The sequence below is a fragment of the Schistocerca serialis genome, chromosome 1 (assembly GCF_023864345.2).
Source record: "Schistocerca serialis cubense isolate TAMUIC-IGC-003099 chromosome 1, iqSchSeri2.2, whole genome shotgun sequence".
Classification (NCBI taxonomy): Eukaryota; Metazoa; Arthropoda; class Insecta; order Orthoptera; family Acrididae; genus Schistocerca; species Schistocerca serialis.
In genome coordinates this window covers 608,382,460-608,407,996 of record NC_064638.1, presented here as the reverse complement: position 1 = coordinate 608,407,996, position 25,537 = coordinate 608,382,460, and the positions used below count along the sequence as shown (strand labels likewise).

The 25,537-nt window shown below is 38.3% G+C and overlaps 1 protein-coding gene across 4 annotated transcripts in view; it reads right to left on the bottom strand.

The window, feature by feature from the left end:
* Positions 1 to 25,537, bottom strand: part of LOC126477588 (helicase domino) — a 423,343-nt gene that overhangs the window by 166,626 nt on the left and 231,180 nt on the right. For all 4 annotated transcript variants that reach the window (XM_050103628.1, XM_050103631.1, XM_050103630.1 and 1 more), the window contains 2 exons: positions 24,223 to 24,447; positions 5,679 to 5,714 (listed from right to left, as the gene is read on the bottom strand). In XM_050103628.1, coding sequence (XP_049959585.1) covers positions 5,679 to 5,714; positions 24,223 to 24,447 — 261 coding nt within the window. The remainder of the gene's footprint in view (positions 1 to 5,678; positions 5,715 to 24,222; positions 24,448 to 25,537) is intronic.

Here is a 25,537-nt window from a genome sequence, read left to right as displayed (position 1 = left end):
ATTTCATGTCTTGGACTTAGTAATTTGTCCTTGTCATTTTTATTGCCAAGATACCATTACAGATTCCTTGCAGCTACAACAAGTTTATTAAAAAAAACCTCACACGATGAGCATAGGGTGTAGCCAACTGCAGGTGGTGGCTCGTGTCAGTACTAACAATGTGTATCACTTTGGATCGGAAGAGATTCTTACTGGATTCAGGTGGCTAGCTGAAGAGGTAAGGATTGCCGGTCTTGCTTGCGAGATGAAGGCTGAGCTCACCATCTGCAGCATCATCGACAGAACTAATTGAGGACCCTTGGTACAGAGCCGAGTGGAACATCTGAATCAGAGGTTCAGACAGTTCTGCGACTATGTAGGTTGCAGGTTTGTTGACTTGTGCCATAGGGTGGCGGGATTTCGGATTCCATGTTAAATAGGTTAGGACACCACCATACACACAAGGTAGCTACATGGGTAGTCGAATCTGAGTGGAATGGACTGAGTAGATTTTTAGGCCAAAGGGTCTCAGGAAAGTACAGAAAGGGCTTCAGTCTCAAAAAGGGAGCATGACAAACACAGGAAGAGAGTAGAGCTAGGGACAATCAGTATTGTAGTCGTGAATTTTCACAGCTGTGCTGGGAAAGAACCACAGCTGTATTAGCTAACAGAAAGCACTGACATACAGATAGTTACAGGTACCAAAGGCTGGCTAAAGCCAGTGATAAGTTCAGCTGAAATTTTCGCAGGGTACGTAATGGTGTCCAGAAAGGATTGATGAAACACAGTTGATGGTGGGCATGTTTGTTGTTATTAGAAGTATTTTATCATGTAACAAAATTGAGATACATAGTTCCTGTGAGTCCATGCGGGTACAGGTTATAAGTGACAACCAAAATAAATTAAAAGTTGGTTGCTTTTTCTGACTCCCTGATCCAGATGATAGATTTGCCAGAAGATTCAATGAGAACTTGAGTATCATCTAAAATAGGTACTCGATTCACACAATTATAGTTGGCAGTGGCTTCAATCTACGCTTGTCATGTTGGTGAAAAACCACATTCAAAGCTGGTGGCATCGGCAAAAATTCACATTCAAAGCTGGTGGCAGGTATAAAACACTGTCTGATATCTTACTACCTGCTTTCTCAAAAAATATTTTCAGCAAATGAATCAGGAAACAAATCGAAGTGAAAATGAACGCAAAAAATACTTGACCTCTTAGCACCAAATAATACTGACCAAATAGTGAGCATCATGACGGATACAGGGATTAGTGACCACAGGGTTATTGTAGCGAGACAGACTACCGAAGCATCAAAATCCACTAAAAATGAAAGCAAAATATATCTATTTAAAAAATTTGTTTGGTGCCTTCTTCAGAGACAGTTTCCTTTCCTTCCCAACTACCTATGTAAGTGCAGACCAAATGTGGCTTAGATTCAAAGAAGTAGTATCAGTGACAACTGAGAGATTAATACCCAATAAATTAATAAAAGATGGTACTGATCCCCCACAGTACAAAAAACAGGTCAAAACATTGTCACCGAGGCATTGAAGCACGTTAAGTTAAAAGCAACACAAAATTTCCAATATTTGCAATGTTTTATTGAAGCTCAAAATCTAGTGCAAACTTCAGTGCTACAAGCTTTTCATAATTTCCACAATGAAACTGTCCTCAATAGCTGAATGATTAGTGCAGCAGAATTCCACGCGAGGGGGCCAGATTCGATTCCCAGCTGGGTTGGAGATTTTCTCAGGGTGGGGTCTGGGTGTTGTGTCACTCCATCATTGTTTCATCCTCATCTACACACAAGTCACCATAGTGGTCTACCCGACGGGAGGACCTAGCCACATGAATATTTTGTTTACAATGAAACTCTGTCTCGAAATATGGCATAAAGTCAAAAGAGATTCTGGTCATATGCAAAGTACACCAGTGGGAAGACACAATTAATACCTTCAATGTGTGATACCAATGATAATGTTACCAATGACAGTGCCACTAAAGTGGAGATACAGAACATGGTTTTCTGAAATTTCTTCACCAAAGAAGACAAAGTAAATATTGTAGAATCCAAATCAAGAACAGCTGTCAACATAGTAATTTAGGAGTAGATATCACTGATGTAGTGAAGTTCCTTAATAAAGAGAACTCTTCTAGTTCAGAGTGTATGCCAATTGTGTTTCTTTCAGACTCTGATGATACTACAGCCCCTTTCCCAGCTGCTGCATACAACCACTCACTCGATGGAAGATATGTATATATATATATAATGGAAGGAAAAATTATATATAAAAACAAAGATGAGGTGACTTACCGAACAAAAGCGCTGGCAGGTCGATAGACACACAAACAAACACAAACATACACACAAAATTCAAGCTTTTGCAACAGACTGTTGCCTCATCAGGAAAGAGGGAAGGAGAGGGGAAGACGAAAGGAAGTGGGTTTTAAGGGAGAGGGTAAGGAGTCATTCCAAGCCCGGGAGCGGAAAGACTTACCTTAGGGGGAAAAAAGGACAGGTATACACTCGCACACACGCACATATCCATCCACACATACAGACACAAGCAGACATATTTAAAGATCATTAAATATGTCTGCTTGTATATATATATATATATATATATATATATATATATATATATATATATAGAGAGAGAGAGAGAGAGAGAGAGAGAGAGAGAGAGAGAGAGAGAGAGAGAGAAAAGTTGCACAGGTTACACCAATACTCAGGAAAGGAAATAGGAGTAATCCGATGAATTACAGACTTATTTCACTGATGTTGATTTGTGGTAGAATTTTGGAACATGTATTGTGTTTGAACATTATGAGAGCAAATGGCCACTGACACACTGTTAACACAGATTCAACTGTCTCTTTATTCACATGATGCAACAACTGCTATCAACAGGGGATCTCAGATTGATTCCACTATTTCTACATTTCCGTAAGTCTTTTGACATCATTCCTCACAAGAGACTTCTAATCAAATTGTGTGTTTATGAAGTGCCATTTCAGTACGGTATGTAGTAACTGACGGAAAATCATAGAGTAAAACAGAAGTGACATCTGGCATTTCCCAAGGAAGTGTTATATGTCCTCTGCTGTTCCTAATCTACCGGTATATACATCAACAAAAATAATAAATTTTTGAAAATATAATGTAGCTGTAAATAAAAAAAAAATCTACTCACCACTTGGCAGGAGAACACCCATATAAAAGGTATTAAATATGCAAGCCTTAGGCTCTTTCTTCAGGCAGAAGGGCTGAAGGGGAAAGAAGAGGGGTGAAGGAAATGAAATGTTGAAGTTTAGGAAAAGGGGTAGAGTTTGGAAAAGTCACCCAGAATTCATGGTCAGGGGAGACTTACTTTCCTTCTCATCCCATCCAATAAGTCTCTCCTGAACCTGGGTTCTGGGTGACTTTTCCGAATTCTACCCGTTTTCCTAAACCTCGCCAGCCCTTTGAGCCACTAGCTCAGAAATCTAGCAAACTCTAATACCTTTTTATAAGAGTGTTCTCCTGCCACTGCTTAGTGGATAGGTGTTTTTATCTATCCAGTTACATTACAAGTTACACATATGGTTTAGGAGATAATCTGAGAAGCCTTCTTAGATTTTTTTCAGATGATGCCATAATGTACCATCTAACGCAGGCGTCAGGAGATAAAACCAATTGCAAAATGACTTGGACACTTCTCTGTATGGTGCGAAAAGTAGCAGTTGTCTCTGAATAAGGAGAAGTGTGAAGTCATCCACATGAATACGAAAAGAAATCCATTAATTTTTTGTTACACAATAAATCACACAAATCTGAAGGGTGTCAATTCAACCAAATACCTAGTAATTACAATTACAAACAAATTAAATTGGAACAGTCACATAGATAATGTTGTGGGGAAGGCAAACTAAAGACTGAATTTTATTGGCAGAAGACACAAAAGCTGTAACAAATCCACTATTGCCTACACTACCCTCATCCATCCTCTGCTTGCCTGGTATGGGGACCTTACATCAGAAAAGTCCATAGAAGGAAAACCTGTTTTGTATTCATGAAATAGGAGAGAGAGTGTCATGGATATGACAAGCAAATTAGAGAGGCAATCATGAAAACAAAGTCATCATTTGTTGCACAGGGATCTTTTCACGAAATTTCAATCACCAACTTGTTCCTCTGAATGCAAAAATATTTTTTGTCACTAACCTACACACAGAGGAATGATCACTGTAATGAAATAAGAGAAATCAGAGCTCATACAAAAAAGATTTTAGTGTTCATTTTTTCCATACACTGTTAGAGAGTGGAACGGCGAAATAGTTTGAAGATGGTCCAAAGAACCCTCTGCTAGGAACTTTAGTGTGACCTGCAGAGTAGATGTCCATTACACATTTTAATGGTATGACAGGGAGCTGCGCACAGTGGGTAATGGTTACTTGTTTTAAACCTCTGAATAATGTTGGAAGATGAAAAACAGAAAAACCTAAATATCGGTCTTTCTTAAATCTCCATTCATCTCGATGACCACATACAAATGCGGCACAACGTGATAGGGAATTTTTAAAGCAATAACCCTGACTAAAATACCCATTTGACTGAAGATATTCCATACTAGATAATGGGAAGTATACGAGAGCTTGCTAAAAGATTTTGGGTCACTTACAACAGCAAACAAAAGCTCTTCATTTGTGAAGTATATTTTTCTGATTGATTGGATTCCTTTGCACTAACAGTACATAAATGCTGGGTAAATCATTTCAAGGATTGGAAAATAGCAAGGGCACACCTTTTGCTTCAGGGGTTTCTTTGCAAGGTACTAAGTTCTGCGTATAGGAAACAAATTTCGTTCCATTATTGTATATTTTATGAAATTATAGCAACAAAACCACCACTCTTGAAACTGTTATGAAACTTGAATTTCATTATTTTTAATGTTCATATTTTATTATTTTTAATGCTCATTTTTTAAATAACATAATTTTCAGCAGTCATATTTTTTAGCTAGAATAATATATTTGGTAAGACAGACTCCAGCCGACAAGTGTTAATTCTTTGCAAAGTTCAATGTTTAATAGATTTGTCACTTTAAATAACTGAATCTTAGTTAGGTATAAACATGTCAATAAAAATGGAAATATATTCCTTCTATATTTTTAAGCAATATATTAAGGAAAACAACCTTGCTAATGTGCACAAAATTATCAAACAATAAGAAAAACAGTAAAACAGGTAAAACAAAGTCACATAAACACTCATTTGGATTACCATAAATTTTAAGAAACCAATTTGGGCACAGAAAGCAACTCCCATTAACACTAAACAGACTTGACAGTTTGCAAGATCTTCAAGTGCTTGCAAGAACGGACCTGTAACAATTTAATGTTCCAAATTTGAAATGTGCAGGAAACAGTCGAAGACTGTGAGACATTAAAAAGCTTATTGCCACATTTCATTACATAAACATTGCCAACTCTTTGTCTACTTGTTGTTCATTGCCAAAAACCAACATCGTTCCTCAGAACAACCAAGAATTTGTTGTAACCTAATTTAGAATTGACAATAATTTTTAAGAATTTTCTTCATAGTTTTAGTTTCATATGTACAATTTTATGTAACAAAATTGAAATTCAAAATGTTCATCACATAATCCAAAAATGATTACATCCAATGCAAGGAAGTTACAATCGCTACTTACCATTAACTGTTCTTTCAGCTGTGTGGAACCCATAACCTGTAATGATTACAAGAGAGATAAGAGGAAAAATAAAAAAGAAACATAATCATCTTTCAAAAAATAGTAAACTTTTGATTTAAGTACAAGTATCTACCATTGGATATACATTCACCATTTTTAGGAGAAAGGCTCCTGAGGTTAAACAAAGTTTATGTTACAACTAATTTCTGAGAGAGAACTTTCACTAGTGATCTAAAAACCTCTGTTACTGCCATGAGCCTCCCTGATTTCAGTGTAACATGTTTTTTCTTCCCACAAAATATGAAAGTTGTATGTGACAACACTAAGCAGATCTTCTGATCTTGGGGTCTGAATGACCTGTCTTTGTTTTTCAACTTTGCCCCAATCTATTCCTCTCTCACTGTTGAGGAAGGAATTATCAGTTACAAGAGCTACGATAGTGTATCTACTTTTTTGGTGTTAGTTGGCAGTACGACATTTACTGGCCAACAAGTCTGTCTAATTGTTAAATGTTAACCATGATTGTTAACTGAGTGTGTGTTTTTGATAGCAAGAGTAGAAATATTAAAAAAGAAATTGTGACACCAGTGATAAGATACTTTCCTCAAAATATGGGTTGTCTAAAGACTAGCAGTGAAGATGCTCACAATATAGCCACTACATGTCAAGTCAGATGATCGACAATCAAGTCTTGGAGAAAAATTGAAGGATTCACGGAATCATGTTTTTGTGGAACATAACAACATTCTGATAATGTTCTGATCTGCATCCCTCATAGATATTGAATCATATTTTTCTACATTCTGAAGGTTACTCCATAATTAATCTGTTTCTACCATTTCCAAAATTAAAAAAAAAATTAAAAATAAATATTTCTTATGGGCATAACAGTAAGCAAAATCAAAAAGGAATCAACTAACTTAAAACAAGTTGCTCCATAAAAATCAATTTATATTGTTTCCTTTCTATGGTCAAGTCTCATATAAACTTACTAAACTTCTCAAAAAAACATTACATATAAATCTCAACTTCACTATTAAGTCTTTTTATGCATGATATTAATATAATACAAAACTTATACCATAACAGTGGCATACATAAAATTGACTATTCTGATTGCACAGCCAGCTACATTGGACAAGCAAGAAGAAACTTTAAAACACACTACAAAGAACACATGGAACTAGAAAGAATGAACTTATGAAATAACTCCACTTTTGCAGCTCAGTTCATGCAAGAGAAACACAGTGCACAATATAGAAAACAAACTAATACTATTTCATAAAATGAATGAAGGATATTTTATGAACATTTTTGGAAAAGAAATAGAAATTATGCCTAGCTAAAAAATTCAAAAGAAAACATGCTCATTGAGCAATAAACACTTAAAAGCTCAGTTTCCTGAACATCTGCTGCCCCATTATTGATAAATTCTTTAAAGTTACTCCACAAATTTGTAACTGTATCCAGATGGAATCTAGATGTTTATAAAAATGCTCTATAAGTAGTCCATGATGCATCAAAGTTATGCTATCATCCATCCTATGCTAAAATCCAAGCTATACCAACAACCTCTGCAGTTTCCTGTATTTCAGCTTTTGCAGACTAGGAATGTAAATGTGCACCTGACTTGGCTGCCCCATCCATCGCAACTATGTTGGACCTTTATTAGAAAGCTATTTTTAGCCTCTTTCTTATAGAATGTGCAAATTCAAACATGTTGAAACATATACCCAAACAATAATTGTAATGTAGTTAGTTATACAGTCTTGAGACAACAATATTATTATGACATCACTAATTTTAAATATACCACACTTTCATTTATATCTTCTCAAACAGTTGCGGAGCACATGGAAATGCTAAAAACGTTGTTAGTTTCGATTTTCATCATGATGATTTACACACACAAAAGAATTATTGGATGGAACAGTAGTATAAGTAACTTATGCTCATAATTTCCATAATCTTTCCAACAATATATGTTTTTAAAACTTTTGACATAGTCTTTTTTTGCGGGGGTGCTGGGGCATGACACAAATGATGCAGATCAGTGGTGAATTTAACCCCAAAAACCAATATTGCAATAGTGTAGAACTTACAAATTTCTGAAACAGGAAACATCTTCAGCTTACAGGTAAAAATGAAATGAAGGCTTATGATGAGATCTCATACAGGATTACATAATTCCCTACAAAAAAATAAGAAAACAGTTTCACAATTTATACTATTACCACAGATGTACTGCTACAAAAATAGATGACCCTATGCACAAGTAGTAATACTATGAAAAGGAATGTTGCTATTCACCATATAGCAGAGATATTGAGTTGCAGGTAGGCACAACAAAAGGCCTGTCACAAATAAAGCTTTTGGCCAGTAAGGTTTCAGTTGTCTGAACTGCAGTTGTGTGTGTGAGTGTGTGTGTGTGTGTGTGTGTGTGTGTGTGTGTGTGTGTGTGTGGGGGGGGGGGGGGGGTCTAGTTCTGACGAAGGCCTTACTGGCTGAAAGCTTTATTTGTGACAATCTTTTTGTTGTACATATCTGCAACTCAGCATCTCCGCTATATGGTGAGTAGCAACTTTCTTTTTCATAATCTGTTACATTCCATCCTGGATTTTCCATTGTTTGATTTATGCACAAGTATTACTTTTTCTCTATTTGCTTTCTTTATATTCTCGTTTTCTTTCTTGTCTTCTTTCTTCTCCTGCTTTGCAATCAAGCTCACTTAATTATTCATTTTTGCAGTTTAAGCCTTTGCAGAAAGTTTACTTAGTCTTGCAATACATTCTATATAGAAACAAGGTCATTCGCCCTGTTGGTTTGAATGCTACAGAGGTTAATTACTTACAGATCTATTGGAGATTGTATAAATTGCCTTCTTTTGTAAAACCAAGCCAAACTACCTTCGCTGGTTGACTTATGAGGGGAAATTTGTGTAAAATGTGATTTGGATTTTTCCACATACATAAAGTTTTGGCTGAGGAAAAATCATGTTATGATCTGTACAAATATAGATATCCAATAATAAATCAATTAAAAGTTTTGGATTAGTAATAAATAATTTAAAGACCTGAACCAAAAACCATAAACAAATAAATCATAGATGATTTGATGTTAAATCTCAACAGCTAATACACACATAAAAACAGTTTTGCATCACCTGGGTTCCGAGAGTTCCAGAACCTGTACAGAAAATTGGAATAGAGATCAAAATAAACATCATTTCTGCCCTTTTTATTGCTCATGAAAAACCACACATTGCATGTTGTACCACCATACAGTGAGACGTTCGGAGGTGGTGGTCCAGATTGCTGTAAACATCGATACCTCTAATAGCCAGTAGCACGTCCTCTTGCATTGATGCATACCTGTATTTGTCGTGGCATACTATCCACAAGTTCATCAAGGCACTGTTGTTCCAGATTGTCCCACTCCTCAACGGCGATTCGGTAGATCCCTCAGAGTGGTTGGTGGGTCACGTATCAAGATGAATGCTTCACCAATATGCTGCTGATATGGCTGCAATATCAGTCAGAGGATGGCATTTACGTATTGTCAGCCATTACGGCGCTTTCTATGAACACCAGTAGCATATGGTGGCCCAACATAATGACACCCCAAAACATCAGGAAACCTCCACCTTGCTGCATTTGGTGGACAGTGTGTCTAAGGCCTTCAGCCTGACCAGGTTGCCTCGAAACACGTCTCCGACGATCGTCTAGTTGAAGGCATATGCAACACTCATAGGTGAAGAGAATGCGATGCCAATCCTGAGCAGTCCATTTGGCATGTTGTTGGGCCCATCTGTACTGTGCTGCATGGTGTCCTGGTTGCAAAGATGGACCTCACCATGGATATCGGGAGTGAAGTTGTCCATCATGCAGCCTACTGCGCACAGTTTGAGTTGTAACACGAAGTCCTATGGCTGCACAAAAAGCATTATTCAACACGGTGGCATTGCTGTCAGGTTTCCTCCAAGCCATAATCCATAGGTAGCCGTCACCCACTGCAATAGTAGCCCTTGGGTGGCCTGAGCAAGGCATGTCGTCAACAGTTCCTGTCTCTCTGTATCTCCTCCATGTCCAAACAACATTGCTTTGGTTCACTCTTAGACTCCTCAATACTTGTTGAGAGCCCTTCCTGGCATAAAGTAACAATGCGGACACAATCAAACCATGATATTGACTGTCTAGGCATGGTTGAACTACAGACAACATGATCCATGTATCTCCTCCTTGGTGGAATGACTGAAACTGATCAGCTGTCGGACCCCCTCTGTATAATAGGCACTGCTCAAGCATGGTTGTTTACATCTTTGGGCGAGTTTAGTGACATCTCTGAACAGTCAAAGGGACTGTGTCTGTGATACAATATCCTCAGTCAATGTCTGTCTTCAGGAGTTCTGGGAAGCGCGGTGATGAAAAACTTTTTTTGATGTGTGTATTGGTGAAGGAACAGGATGACAACTGTGAAACAAGATACCATGGAGCAACACAGCCTGCTTCTGTCTTTAAAAAACTGTTGCCTGTAGCGAGTGTACTATCAGCCATAGGAACACACACACAAGAAAAAGCAAGCACAGCTCAGGTACGCACGACCACCAACTCCAGCATTTCGGTTTGAAATGCAACATCATGTGGGATGCAAGCAGCAATCTGGAGGGGGTGGAGAAGGAGAAGACATAGTAATGTAGGGGTGGGGAGAGAGACAAACATTGTCTGGTGGAGCGTGCAAGGACTAGACTGCCAACAGGCGCAGTGTCAGGAAGTTGCGAGGCAGGGAGGGGAGGGGGGGGGGGAGGGGGGCGGAGAGCAGAAAAAGGAGAGGACCGAGGAAAGATCAGTGGATGCGCTAGCGGAGGACTGCAAATAAACAAGTTGGGAGATGAGAACGGGGAGGAGATAATAGGACAGAGGGACTGTCCCCACACCCTCTATCCAGCAGTTTCCGGCCCCCTCTGTCCTATTATCTCCTCCCCATTCTCATCTTCCACCCTGTATATTTGCATCCCCTGCTAATGCATCTGTCCATCTTTCCCCAGTCCTCTACTTTTTTGCTCCTTTTTTCTCCACCTCCCTGTCACACAACTTCTTGACACTGCACCTGTTGGCAGTCTAGTCCCTGCACACTCCTCCAGGCAATGTTTGTCTCTCTCCCCAACTGCACACTACTATCCCTTCTGCTTCCCCACCCCCCTTCAGATCGCTACTTGCATCCCACATGATGTTGCATTCTGGGCCGAGATGCTGGAGTTGCGCTCGTGCATGCGTGAGGTGTGCTTGCTTTTGTGCGTGTGTGTGCGCGTGTATGTGTGTGTCATTTGCACTGACGAAGGCTGTGGCCAAAAGCTATGTGTGAGTGTCTTTTAATAGAGCCTGTCTGCAACATGACATCACCTTTTTATGGAAAGTGGCAATCTATCTTTTCCAACATTTTCAATAAATAGTATGAATTTATCAGTTTTACCTCCTGTGCAACACATGAACTGCAGAGAGTAACATTTCTTTGAAAGAATGATCAAATGAGCTTGGTAGTAAACAGCCAACAATATCTAACGAAGCATCAGGTGGAGGGTCAGAACAAAATGTGATGAGTAAACTATGCTTGCATTCTAAATAGGGACAGTTTGTTGTGATCAGTGTGTAGTTTTTATCTTTCGCCATCTTTACAAATACTGCAGAAGGAATATAGTGATGATGTACTTCCACAACTAACTGCATACTGTTAAGGCTCCAGACAATTTAAATTCACAATGAATGAGGCAGGTTTTCAGGTCTCCACAGATATCGAACTTTGGAAGAAAACTTAGATATTTTTCGAATCAGTGTAATTCCTATCAGGTACAATTATCTTCATGAAATCTATATATGAATGCTGTTAGATGAATTTTGTAATGCATAGACAGGTGGTGGCATAATTACACCAGTGAGTACATTATCCAATATCTCTCATTTTAGATATTCAGTACAAAACCTAATTTTAGTGGACTGCTGTAGGTACAAAGCGTAAATACAAGGTGGGCAGGGAACAAGAGGCAGATATGGTGGAGTGTTTTTCTTGGTGGTTTAACTCCTACAATTTTGTTATTGTAATATCTGTAACATCTGATGTTCAATATAAATAAAACTGGCACATGAAATAATTCAATTTTCCAAAACTGCAGGACATAATGATACAAAGAACACAATGCTACCTTTAGCTTTCAGAACGAATAACTTCATTCCAGTACATTCTGATATGTGGTTATGGCAACTTCATCTTTCTACAGTCAGCTTCATCTTTCTTGACATTTCCCTTTCTTTCTTCATCCTGTCCAGTTATTTGCTCTGAAAGCTAAAACTTCATCTCAATCTCAAAGTTATGACACACAATATTGTCATACATGCAGCAGTGCACCACATTTTTAGCTTGATGAACTGAAAGCTAAACTTATGCTTCCTGATGACAAATGTTTTACATAAGCATAAGTACTAAATAACATAACTTTGCTAGCAAGAATTAACTACTCCATCCAGTTACTACTAACAAGTTCTGCACTGTTCTATACTGAACTGGGTGTTGTGGGTTTTAAAAGAGGCTAAACTTAGTCAAGAGATGGTCCAAAGAAGTGTGATAGGATCATTCATCTTCTCGGTTATATGATGATATATCATGCCAGAATGACACAATCCTTATTCACTGGCAACAATATAGTTTATAGCAAAGTATTGTAGCTGAGAAACCCACACAAAGTTTCCATTTGGTACAGCAGATGGTAGCTCACCTTACAAATGGATAAATGTTAGGTGATTATCTGACATCCACTGCTGGATAAAGGCCTCCTGTTGACTTCTCCAAGCATTCAAGATTTCTGTTATACACATCCACATTGCTCCAGGAATGTTTTATAATGTCCAGTGTCAGTCTTTCCTCATGTTGTGGAAATTAGCTATGAACTTTCTTGGCCCATCTATTGGGTTGGGTTGTTTTTTTTTTTTTTTTTTTTGGGGGTGGGGGGGGGGGGGTGGGGAGATCAGACAGCGAGGTCATCGGTCTCATCAGATTAGGGAAAGAAGTCGGCCGTGCCCTTTCAAAGGAACCATCCCAGCATTTGCCTGGAGCGATTTAGGGAAATCGCGGAAAACCTAAATCAGGATGGCTGGACGCGGGATTGAACCGTCGTCCTCCTGAATGCGAGTCCTGTGTGCTAGCCACTGCGTCTCATCTATTCAATTGACTAAATTCCTCACCTGCCACCTATTAATTTTCATTATAGTCATAATCACAGTTTTCACTCCAGTTTGTTTCCTGATCCATTTATTGGTTTTTCTGCCCAACCTATTAATGTTCAATATTTACCTCTCTTATGCTCACTGAGCAACCCTCAGTTTTGAATGGTCTTTGGATTATATGTCCATATCACATTACAATAGTGATAAACTTCTTGAGTTCTGTCACATTGATTAAATATATAGCAATTAACTGTGAAGTGGAACATAAGTATTAGCAAAATCAACTGCATGGATGGGATATGCCTGTTGGTAGATGTGTGTGGCCTCCCTTGAGTGTTTGATCTAAGTGGAACATACGCATTAGCAAAATCAACTGCATGGATAGGATATGCCTGTTGGTAGATGTGTGTGGCCTCCCTTGAGTGTTTGATCTTCACTATCTCGGACTTGAAGATATTGAGCGACTTTACAAAAATATTTTTGAAGAAGTAGCTGGTTGTTTTACTTGATATGAAAGTGCTATTGAGATTCTCAGGAAAATTACATGAAAACTGTTGCAAGGAAATTGCTATTCAGCTTGCAAAATGCTGTTAGGTAAATATAGATCATCAATATCTCAGGCAATCTGTAGACCTATTCTATTGTCTTTAAGCACATTTTGCAAAAGTACCCTGAATACATGGTGAGACTGATTATGATGTGTGTGGAGGCAGACAGAGATTCACTTTTATCATATTGTACAGAAAGCAATGGTACTGTACATCATATTATTGCTAAATATACTCCACCACACACCAGAACTAATATTATTATGAAATATCGTCTGCCGAGCATTGTGCGCAGTGGTTCGAAGAGTATGGGTAAGTATAATTTCTTGCATACATGGGTCCCAGTGGATGTCTTTAAGGCTATATGCCTGAAGTCATGTCTCAAAATTTATCCAGTATTTTTTGTGCAGCTTAGTCATTTGTAACTGCCCTGTAAAATAACTTGAAACTCATGATTGATTAAATTAATTGGTGTAGGCTTCTTGCATTTAATGTGAACAGCATTACTACTCTTGTAAATTAAAAGTTTTTCATAAGTCAATACAAAAAGGCTATATGCCACTGTAAGTAAATTGTCTCCACTAATATCTTTTGTAATCTGATGTTTCAACTCTTGTACAGTCCTCTAGAAACTTTATACTCTTATTTTAATTCCTCATCTCATTTGTATTTAATTCACTGTAATACCATGTGTGTCCACAAAACACTGTTAAGAAAGTATGACGAAAATACATCCAGGTTATTGACATAATTACATGTTTGTTTGTCAATCACAGTCATGTTTCCTGATTTCTGGAAAGCCTGTCATCCTGCTGCCTAACAAACACAAAATATGCAGACAGAATGTAAGGCTATATATGTGACTGAAGTAAAAACTTCGTAATAAACAAAACCAAATAATTTTTTTTTTTCAATGGGAAGATATTTGTACAAAGTAAAAGCAACATCACCTGGTACAACTCTAAGTGTATTAAGAACATTAATAATAATGAGTATTGTTCTTCAGTCTGGGGCTCTCACCAATTTTGTCTGATGTAACGGAAATACAAGAGATTCAAAGATGATCTGTATGATTTATCAAAGGTTTGCTTTGTCAGCATGATAAGAACACAGAAGTACTTCATGTATTTTGAAAACACTAAAATTGTGACCCAGAAGTATGAAATTTGTCTCAAAGGTGCCTATAACCTTCCTTTGTAATTGTGCAAAGCATGGTGCCCTGTGATGTCATCCCTGGACGCAGTGATACTTCAAACAGCATGATGTCAACACATGCAAAAAAAGGCCATGGTGTCACCACATGCAAAAAAATGCCAGAGTTCAGAAGTTCATGTGAGATGTACGACGGTTTCATGATGTCACATTGGCACCAAAGTTCACAACAATTCTGCACAATGCCACAGCGGGTATGTCAATTGATGAGGAGGCTGTCAGTCTCCTCTTACCCACATTTTACTCCACTGTTAGATGCCTCTGCGACAGAGATCAGAATCATGAGGTCTTGTGTTGAAATCGTGCAGGTTTCTTATGGATGGACGAGGAAAACATTTCAGACACATCAACAGACACAAAAAGGCCTCAGGAGGTGGGATACAGGACATCAATGAAACCACCCATTCCCATTGGGGTGTTCATTTTCATGCATTTTGCACTCAAAAATGACAGTTTGCAGTGTAAAGTTGACTGGTAACAAACCCCAAGGTGATTCAACACTTTTCTAAGGACACCATGGAACTCCAATCTCACTGAACGTCTCACCCCTTCAGAGTGTAGTGTGACACAAGTTTTGTTTTGGTATACAGGGTGGAACCACAACCACTCGATGACATCTCAATATGACCTGAAACAAAAAAGGGTGTCTGCTCCAATCTTTTTCGTGCCATTCTGTGGCACGTGTATTCAGCAAAGGGTCCCTCTAAGACCCCCAGTTCAGCAACACTATATGTGCTACCTGTGCACTTTCTTTGGGCACTTAAAAAATGTTTCTATACCGAAACATCCATCTACCAATCTCTTACGTGGCAGTCAGACAGACAACTTCTTCAGCACCCCTCTGATTTCGCATGTGACCAACAGGTGCTGGTGCGAAGCAGATTGCCTGTCCCACTTACTGGTAAGAGTCAGTAAATGAATATGTTCGTGCAGGGACATTTTTAAAATGTCCAGTGGCACCAAGGCTGTTGCTGAACTTGGGTAGGGAGGTTCTTAGAGGGACCCTTTGCCATTCCACTGATGTGCATGTCAATGTTACACCCCGTTGAACACAAGCCACAGGAGGGTGGAAGTGGAATGAAAAAGCATAAACATCCTTATTTGCAAAGTACCACATTCAAATTTCGTCGAATGGTTCTGAATGGTCCCTGGTGGTGCCACAGCGTATACCAAATCAAAACTTGTGTCAGGGGTGTGAGATCGTGTTCAATGGGGGGTTGGAAGTAAAAAAAAAAAAGAGAGAGAGAGAGAGAGAGAAGGGTACTGCCCAGCACTGTTGAGGCACCTTCCCCACTGTGACAAAAAGACTGTCAATGGTTGTGTTGTAAAATTTCTGGGGCTGCATTCTGAATTGTTTCTAAACATACTGCTTGATGTCCTTGTCCAAGGTGAATTGTTTGCCTCTCAGAGCATTCTTTGGCCCACCAGAAATGGCATAATTGCATGGAGACAAGGCCAAACTGTATTTGGGGAGGCTGAGGAACTACCATTTGAATGTCTGCATCAGCTCCTCGACTGTGTTTGCAGTATGAGGCCTTGAATTGTGTTGCGAGCAGAATGACCCAGCAGCAGAGCAGCTGTGGTTGTTTCAATAATCAATTTTTGAAGGCCGATCAAGATTTGTGAGTACCACTGCACAATTACAGTTGTCCCATGCTGCAGGAAGTTGATAAGGAGGAGGACCTTTCAGCCAAAGAAGTTGAGCATAATTTTCCTACACCTATGTGGATGAAATTGGATTTTTGGATGGTGGTGACTGAACATGCTTACATGATGACACCGTGTCTCACCCCCAGCGACCACTTGTGACAGGAACACATTCCTTCTCTCAACAGAGCACTGCAGATATTAGTGTGTCCCATTCGACATGCTTCCTGTACTGGTATCTACTGGGCCCACACTCTGTACAGTTTTCATCTGTCTTTAATGATGGCACAAAGATTCCCAATGCTCACACTGACTTCTGTGGCAATGGTCGATTCTGTAACATGCTGGTCTCGAATAATGAGGATTTCCACCTTCTGGACAAAGGCATCGGCAATGCAGTGTGGTCTTCCATACCATGCATCACTGGTTGACATCCATTCTACCCTAAACTGCTTGTGCGTCACCTTGGTCCTTGCAATGGACATTTACTGCTCTCCATACACTTGTGCCACTGTCTGATGAACTTCTGTTCTCTACTCTCCATTTGCTTCAAGAAATGACTATATTCCTTTGCACCTCTTGTGGAGTCTCCATTTCTCTGTTTTCAACACGACTGAATACGGGGGTCGGTCGATGTGTGCTTGCATTTGCTCTGTTGTCATGTAGGTGTGTGCTCGTGTCCCTCAACCAGCAATTTCGAGACCTTATCAACCTCGCAGGGAGCACAACTCTTTCTTCTGGAGGCAATGACATTAGGATCCTTCCAGTGATTTCCATTTTACAGCCTCTAGCTCATTTCTTTCTGAATGCACCTTGCAGATTATGTATGCCTGTTTAGTGTTCAAAATAGAGTCTTATATTCTGTCGCAGAAGTCTTTAATGGGTTCCCAACGCACATCTGGCAGAAACTGGAAATATCACATTAAAAAAGTACCTTATCAAATATTGCCAGCCTGTGCAAGCATGTATGGAAGGGTCAAAGGCAGCAGTACGTTTCCGAGGAGCCACATCAGATTTGAGATCGAGACAGGACTCAGACAAGGGGATGCTCTCTCATGTGTTCTGTTCAATGTCATCTTAGAGAAAGTAATAAGAGTGTAGGCAACAGGAGTGGGCTGGAGTATAGATGGACGGTAAATTCAATTGTCTCGCATATGCAGATGACATAGTACTACTAAGTGAATAAAAGCATGAGTTGAAAGGAATGTACCAGAAAATGGACCATTATGCACAGTAGGTAGGGCTCAAAGTGAATCAAGACAAAACAGAGTTCGTGCAATTAGGAAGAAGACAAGAGCAGGAAGAATTTCTTGAGATAGATGGCAAGAGGTTCAAGAGAGTACACCAGTTCAAATACTTGGGATCTTGGTTTACCAAAGACAACAACATAAAAATGGACATCAAGGAAAGAATAGCAGTGGGAATGAAAGCACACATTCCCTCAGAGAGACACTTGGCTCTAAATCGATCTCAGGGAATACTAAGATGAAAATCTACAACACAGTGATGTGCCCAGCAGTAATGTACAGTTCAGAAACATGGAGCACGACTAAGCGAGAAAAGGAAAAACTATTAATATTTGAAAGAAGAGTAACGAGGAAGATATGGGGACCAGTTTTAAATAACAGAGAATGGAGGAGGAGGAAAAACGAGGAAATCTACCTTCTGATGTGACAACCAACTATCCTACAGATGTTAAATAGCAAAAGAATACAGTGGATGCGCCATGTAACCCATATGCCAGATGGAAGACAGGCGAAGAAGGCACTAGAGGGGAAATCAAACACCAGGCGCTCCATTGAACAACCAAGGCAGTGCTGGATGGATGACCCAATGAAGGACCTATCATCCCTGGGGATTGAAGACACCTGGAGGAAACGGGCACTAAACAGGAAGGAATGGAGGCAGTTTGTGGAAGGAGCGCGTGGTCTGCAGGGCCTATGATCGCTGGATATCTATCTATCTCTCTATCTATCAAATATTGCCATAATTTATCGGGCTCTTTTGATTTGGGAATATGGATCCTGATTAATAGTAATGTTCCTAATCACAAGTTTTAACTTCTATTAATAGACAGCTGATAGCGTTCTTGGTAATCAGTGAAATGACACAAATGCTTAGTATGAAGTAACAGATAAAACAGCAGCTTGGTAGTGTAAGAGAAAATAGCAGTGATTTTTTTCAATGTGACTACTTTTCTCCTAATATACATATCCTCTTCATTTAATATGATAATGAAGAAGTGCTGTATGCATTCCAAATGACAGAGGAAAGGCAACCACTCATCATTATAACTGAGGCATTCAGCTGACATGTAAAATAGGTAAATTCTTGCACCACCTGCAAACACACACTCCCCCCCCCCCCCCCCCTCTTTCCAGCGCGTGCACACACACACACACACACACACACACACACATTGTTCCACTGCTGCAACTGGGGCAGGCTGCAGAGTCAGGTCAGTTTAGTTGTGCACGTGTTCTTTTAGCCTCTTACTTCTGCTGAAAGACATTATGTTAAAGTTTAGTAACAGTTTCAATCTAGTTTAGGTTTCCGTTACCCTCTCAACTACTTAATGAGCTGTTACTTACACTCTTTCCACAATGAAGTGTTCTAGGAGTAGCTACTCTAATTAACACTATATGTAGGTAGTGTTAGTTGTAACCAGCTGTCGGAGTACTTTGCAGAAGTAGCATGCAGTGGCTACTTCAGTCTGTTAATGAATAACTTGACTAGTCTAGGTCCCTGAAGGCTCTCCATAAGGGGTGAGTGATGAAACATCTTGTTTGAATGAATCAATTAGTTTACAAAACCTAATGTCATTGCCTTCTTCTTCTTCTGCACATCACTAAATGGATTAGGCTTTAAGACTGTTCCACACTCTCCAGTTACCATATATATCCAGTTATATGATGACTTCTTTTTCCAAAATTTGGGTGGTTTTATATTTGCAGATTTAACTATTGCTGCTTAGGTCAAGGATTTTATACTGTTTAATAGACTGATATAGGGGTCGTCTTACATTTATACAAATGGAGTTTGGCTATTGAGGTTTATCAAACTTATTTTGAAGAATTCCAAAGGGTAGGGCTTAGTAAACATACTTTCATGTGAACGGGTTTGAGATTTCCCAATATGCCAAAGCACTCAATACAGTATTGACTCTGTTTGAACAAACATGTGACATTTGACTTGCAGCACTAGGGCTTACGCAAGAAACTGTGAACTAGTCACTACAACAATATAATGCTCTGCTTAAAAGTTCACAATTTTGTGAAACACAGGAGGAAACAGCATTAAATTCTGTCAACTTACAAACTTTTGCTGTATTTGAACAGGTTTGCAAAAAAAGTTCTCGTGCATGCATGGATATCTTATATATACCGTATATATGCTGCTTTTGAAATAAAGGTAATATTCAAAGGCAAAAATCTTGTCCTTCAAAAACCATATTTGATTCTGAACACAAATCAAAATTCTGTTTGGTTATGAGAAACTGTAATGATTTAACAAGTGGGTTGAAAATGATAAATTCAGTCGCTGTTTGCGCATTATAATAAAACGTCACCAGCTGTAGAGCAAGATGGTGACATTAAGGTGAAATGAGAACGAAAATTAATCTAGAACTAAATGTCTAACAAACAAAATATATCATATTAAATTGACTGTAATTGTTATCACAAGAACAAATTACAGCCGAAAAACCCTTTGTGGAGATAATATCAACAGAGATCAGTAGATCGCAGGACAAGCAGAAGTTCCAGAATTGCACTGAATCATGACTGCAATCTTTTATTTATGTATTAATTGCTGTAGTTATATATGACCTGTACTCTAGAAGATATTGCCATCCATGTTTCACTTTTGCTCAAGCACAGAACTATGGAAGGGTTGAAAGGGGGCAGTGACACCAGTTTGGCTGAGAACTACAATGACTGTGGATTGGGGTGTGGTGAGTAGCCAATACGTTTCATCATGTTGTTAACCATGGGAAACTATACTACATACTTTGGCTTTTTATGAATGTCTACCATGTTTAAACTGCAGTTTGTGCCAGAGTCTATTTGTACTAGGAATCGAAATGACTTCAAAATTGGACAAATACTCAACAACAGCATACAGTTTTGCTAAAAGTCTAGGCCCTGGGACCAGTGGCGTAATTCTGTATTTCGCTCAACTATATTGTCAAAGCCCACCGTGCTGTATGACGGTTGGCTGCTGGTTCTACACAGCCAGTGAACTGAAGATAGTCACACAGTGACTGAAATCAATCAGTAAAATAAAGGATTTCAATATTTATGATCAATGCTGCCATTTAACCAAAATATATTGACAATAATACAGTCATGGCACACACAGTTCGCAATGGAATTTGGCGTCAATGAGAGAGCAGCAGGCAGACAATATTTTTGGAAGGAACAGACATTGTAAAATTCCCACGGCAGTCCAGAAGCGAAATACGATGTGTGTGTTCTCATGTCCCACCGTAGCCACAGCCTCAGAAAGTGGAACATATTTTGAAGAAATAACAAAATATTTGTGGCGATGAAGATACAAGCTTTACAGCTGTCCCTTTAGGATGACAACAATGATGGTTGAAAATAGTGATACTGCAGATGACAGGCTAAGCACACAAAGAAGGCAGTAAATATAAAAATTAATGTAAACAATTTATTTTTGTTTATTTTATTACTTACTGTATATTAAAATGTAGACAATGAATAAACGGCCTAATTTCAGGATAAATGTAATATTAACTTTTTAAGCAGATATCTCAAGTCAGTATAAGTTTGTAATTTTCATTAGCTGGAATATGTTAAAATTATGTGTTTCTCAAGGAGCACCTTAGAAAAAGGGGGTCGTTTTACGCTCAAGTAAATATGGTACCTACCCACATCATCTTAGATTTTTCCTACATTTTTTTCTATCTGCCAGTTTGTATGCTAAAGCAATTTAAGTCTTGGTTATCCATCCTCTGTATGATTTAATATTAGGTATTGCTGTATTTAATTATTCTACATTCAACTGGTTCTACTTCTAACTCTTGTCACATGTTCCATTTCTTATGTGGCATGCTCTGGAGTAACATCTTGAGCTTATAAGTAGTTTACTCTTATTTACAGTCTGGTCTTATTGTTCAATGTGCAATGGATGGTGTCATGTGTAATTCCAAATTCATCCATTTTTTGATCTAGATCTTTGCTACTGTTTGTGTTAACCTGAGTGTCCAAACAGCTCGAAAATGACAGCTTTTCACCCCACAGCAATTTTTGTTGAGGCCATATCTTTATCACAGAAAACTAGCACTTTATAAAACTAACAATGAAAACAATCAATTTTGGCCAATGTAATGTAATTTTGTACACAGTACAGAAGCTAAAGCAATTACCAAATTACGAAACTTTCACTGCATGACTCAAGATCTAAACTTTGATTTTAATTTTGTGTACTACAAAACCAAAAATTTTCCTCCCAATACATGTAAAGATCTTAGCCTCATGTAACTGACAGTATACAAACGGATTTTTATAAAAATGCGACACTCCCACTCCACTAGCAGCAACATGACCATTCATTTAGTCTACGTCCATTTCAGTATATATATGCTTCCCATTTTCTCCTCCTTTTGTTACCCTGTGCCATATTTTTCTGCTACCAGCTATCATTATGTGATAGCGAACTTCACGATTTTTTTAAACATATATCTGACAAAGTAGATTTATGAACACTGGTGTTTTATTGATCTGTCTATCAGGCTCAATTGAATTGTTCATTCATGTTCATAAAATGGAAGCTCAGACTGTTTTTTTTGTTTTTTTTTGTTTTTTTTTTTGACAAGTTATATATGGCACTACGAATCATTCAGCTCGAAGTATACATTTGACAAGTTATATATGGCATTATGAATCATTCAACTCTTAAGTATACAGCCTGGTTTCCCTTCTATCACTTCAAAAACCCAATGAAGAAATATGCCCCGAGACAAACTTATGAAAGATTACTGAAAAAGAACTTGACCAACTTCCCAGAGAATTAATAGTTCAGTTAACATGTAATGCGTCGTACTGTCTCAAAATGTGTGTTATTAATTAATCTGTGCAACATCAGGACATGAGTCTCTAATATTGTGTTTCAGTGTAATTAAAATAAAACCTGATGATAAATGCCACTGGTCTCACAAAACATGGTACGAATGAAGCCTGACTTACACAAAACGGGCTATGAAACAGAATATATTATTTGGCAAAATGGCAGTACTGCATTACATGTCATTACTAAAACACTCACTCAATCTTCACCAATGTTTTCTGATGTGTTATGTGAGACTTGACAATCTGATTGTTCTAATTCAAGCAACTAAATGGCTTCATTGAAGAGCTACCACACTTTCCTCTCCTTGCTCGCTGTGCATGCTTATATCTTGGATCATCTCCAAGTTTGGAATGGCAAAGGCAGAGTTTTGGTGCCACAGTAAATAAATAAAAATAGGGCCATTTCAGTCTGCATGAAACAGGGCCTATCACTGCAACATGTTACGTAAGATTACTCTTCAAAATTTGCCTACTCAATGACAGGCCTGTGCCATACCAAACTAATTTTGACAGACTTCACAATACAAACAAGCACATCGAGCAATTTTTTGACACCAAAACAAGCTCAACCTTTGTATCCACTTGGAAACGTACCAGGAAATAAGTAAAACACAGGAAATAGCAAGGAAAGAAAATTTAATTTATTTCCTTTCTTCACACTAATCTTTTACACTTTCTTCAATACAAGTGACAACATGTCACAATTATAGTTCTCATATGAAGCACATGTTTTTACCACATGGCACCATACTACTTCTCACAGTCCATTTGTACATTGCACGTATAAACACAATTACATAACATGACATCTTAAATATGAACTTGCAATCAGACCACAAACATGTTTCAAACAGGTTGTGCCATTTCATCGCAAACATACAAATTGATTCACTGCCTGAAATTAAAATATAAAAAACTATATAAGACTAAAAGAGCTCTGGAAATGTATGTACAAATTACAAAGAAACTATGTGTTACTTGCAAGATAGACTGAGCCACTAAGGCTCCAAGTCACACAGCTCTTGCCAAATTATTAAAGTGCCTCCAGGCAGCTTAAAATATATATCTTTTAATTTTTTATTGGAGTGTTGCATGTAACTCAGGTCACAGGACCATTTCCATCAACACTGTTTTCAGATCTGCGTGGAATACGCCCTTGTCTTATTCCTTTCCGAGACAGTACTGCATTTATAGATTCATTAAGACTAGTGGGGGCAGGCATATTTGAAGGCGTGGTTGAGGCACGCCGCGTCCTTATCACAAGATTTGGATTTGCATAGGGGGTAATTGGCGATGATGCACTGAGAGGCACATTTTGTCCACTATTTATTTGGTTATGTGCTGCAGGTGGCCTGCCAGGGCCCGAGTTACGGCCTCCACGAATAATGCTATGTGGTCCAAAAGATGCTCTTTTCCTACCCCGTTTTGATGCAATACCATTCTGACCAGGAACACCACCTACAGGTTTAACTCCTGGTAAGATAGGACTCACATCTAAAGTCCAAAGATTAATGCTAACAGATCCCCTAGAACGAGTCCTAGGACTTTCATTATTTGAAACACGATGATTGTTGGCATACGATTTTGCAACATGTTTCACTTCCAGATCAGAATTTTCACTACCTGAACCACTTGAACCGTCAGGGTCTGCAAATGAGGTTGTAGTCTCAGATCCCATTGTGACCTCACTTTCACTGTCTGTAGAATGGCTTGCACCACCTCGACTTCGCACGCGAGTCGTTTGACTAGACATACGGCCCCCCCTACCCCTCCGCCCACGCGTTAAGCCACTGCCTCTGAATTTTGTTGTGTGAGAACTTGTGTTATTAACCTGGTTATGAGCAGCCACACGTGAAAATGTGAGTGGTTGTTCTTCTTCATCTTCAGTAAGGTGTGCACATCGCTCTTCTTCCTCCTTCAATGCCTGGAGTCTTCCAAGTTCCCATTCCCGCTTTTGTTGTTCAATTTCTGCCTCAGCTGCTGCCAATTGCTCTGCTGACCATGCTGCTTCAGTCTCCTCAACAAATCTCATTGCATAGCGTTCCACAGGAGTAAGCTGAAAATTATTTATGAGTTACTTAAATATTGTTACAAATGTAATGAAATGTGTAAGAGAAAAACTAAATAGCTAACATAATTAAGCCCTGTTTTACACTACTACATTAAGATAGCTTAAAATTGGGCACTAGTTACACTATCACTATCATACATAAAGATTGGTTATTACTATTCAAAAATGCAATGATATAACAGTCATTCTCATTATAATGGAAAGAGTTATGGTGCTACTAACATCAGTTAACAATGTGATGAGGACAGTGTTTTCAAAGAACGGTTAAACAAATGAATCCTGATGAGAGTAAAAGTATGGGTAGCTAATTTCCTGAGAATCACAAAAGTTAAAGGAATATGTACTTTTTTTTAATACTTATATAACGACTATGATATTGTGTCACATTTTGGAAAAAATAAATACATAAAAATTAATTCATAATGTAACTTCTATCAATGTCACCATGAGGATAGTGATACACCTTTGTTGCCCAGCTGTCATAAATAAAAATTTATTGATTCATTTTCCTTTCTTTTCTCCACTTCTCTTATCCTTTAATATATTTTTATTACAAAGTAATCACTTTAACAGAAGCATTTTCAGGAAAGTACATGTGCCCTGATTAAGAATTTTAAACTAGAATACTTGCACCTGAACTGAAAATGTTATCATTCTCATCATCAGTCCAGTCTTTTATCACTAACCAACTTTGCTTAGAAGAATCACATTATATTACATAAGAAACAGTATCACATAAGGTTTAAGTTAAATTTTGATATGGAATGAGCTGTGGACACAGTTAACAAGTGTATTAATATGAGGAAATTCATGAAACACACACAAAATTCAGACACTCTAATAGTGGAAAAAATTATATCATTCTCAATTAGAAACAAATAATTTGTTCCACCATATATATGGGTTTACAAATAAATAAAGAGGGAGCTAACACATCATACATTACATATTACAGATTTGAGACGGTTATGACAAAGATTTTTGTTAGACCAATGGAATGTCCGGATTGGAATATGAACAATATAATGAAAAGGTTACGTTGCTACTTGGTGTAAAGACAACACATTAAATTGCA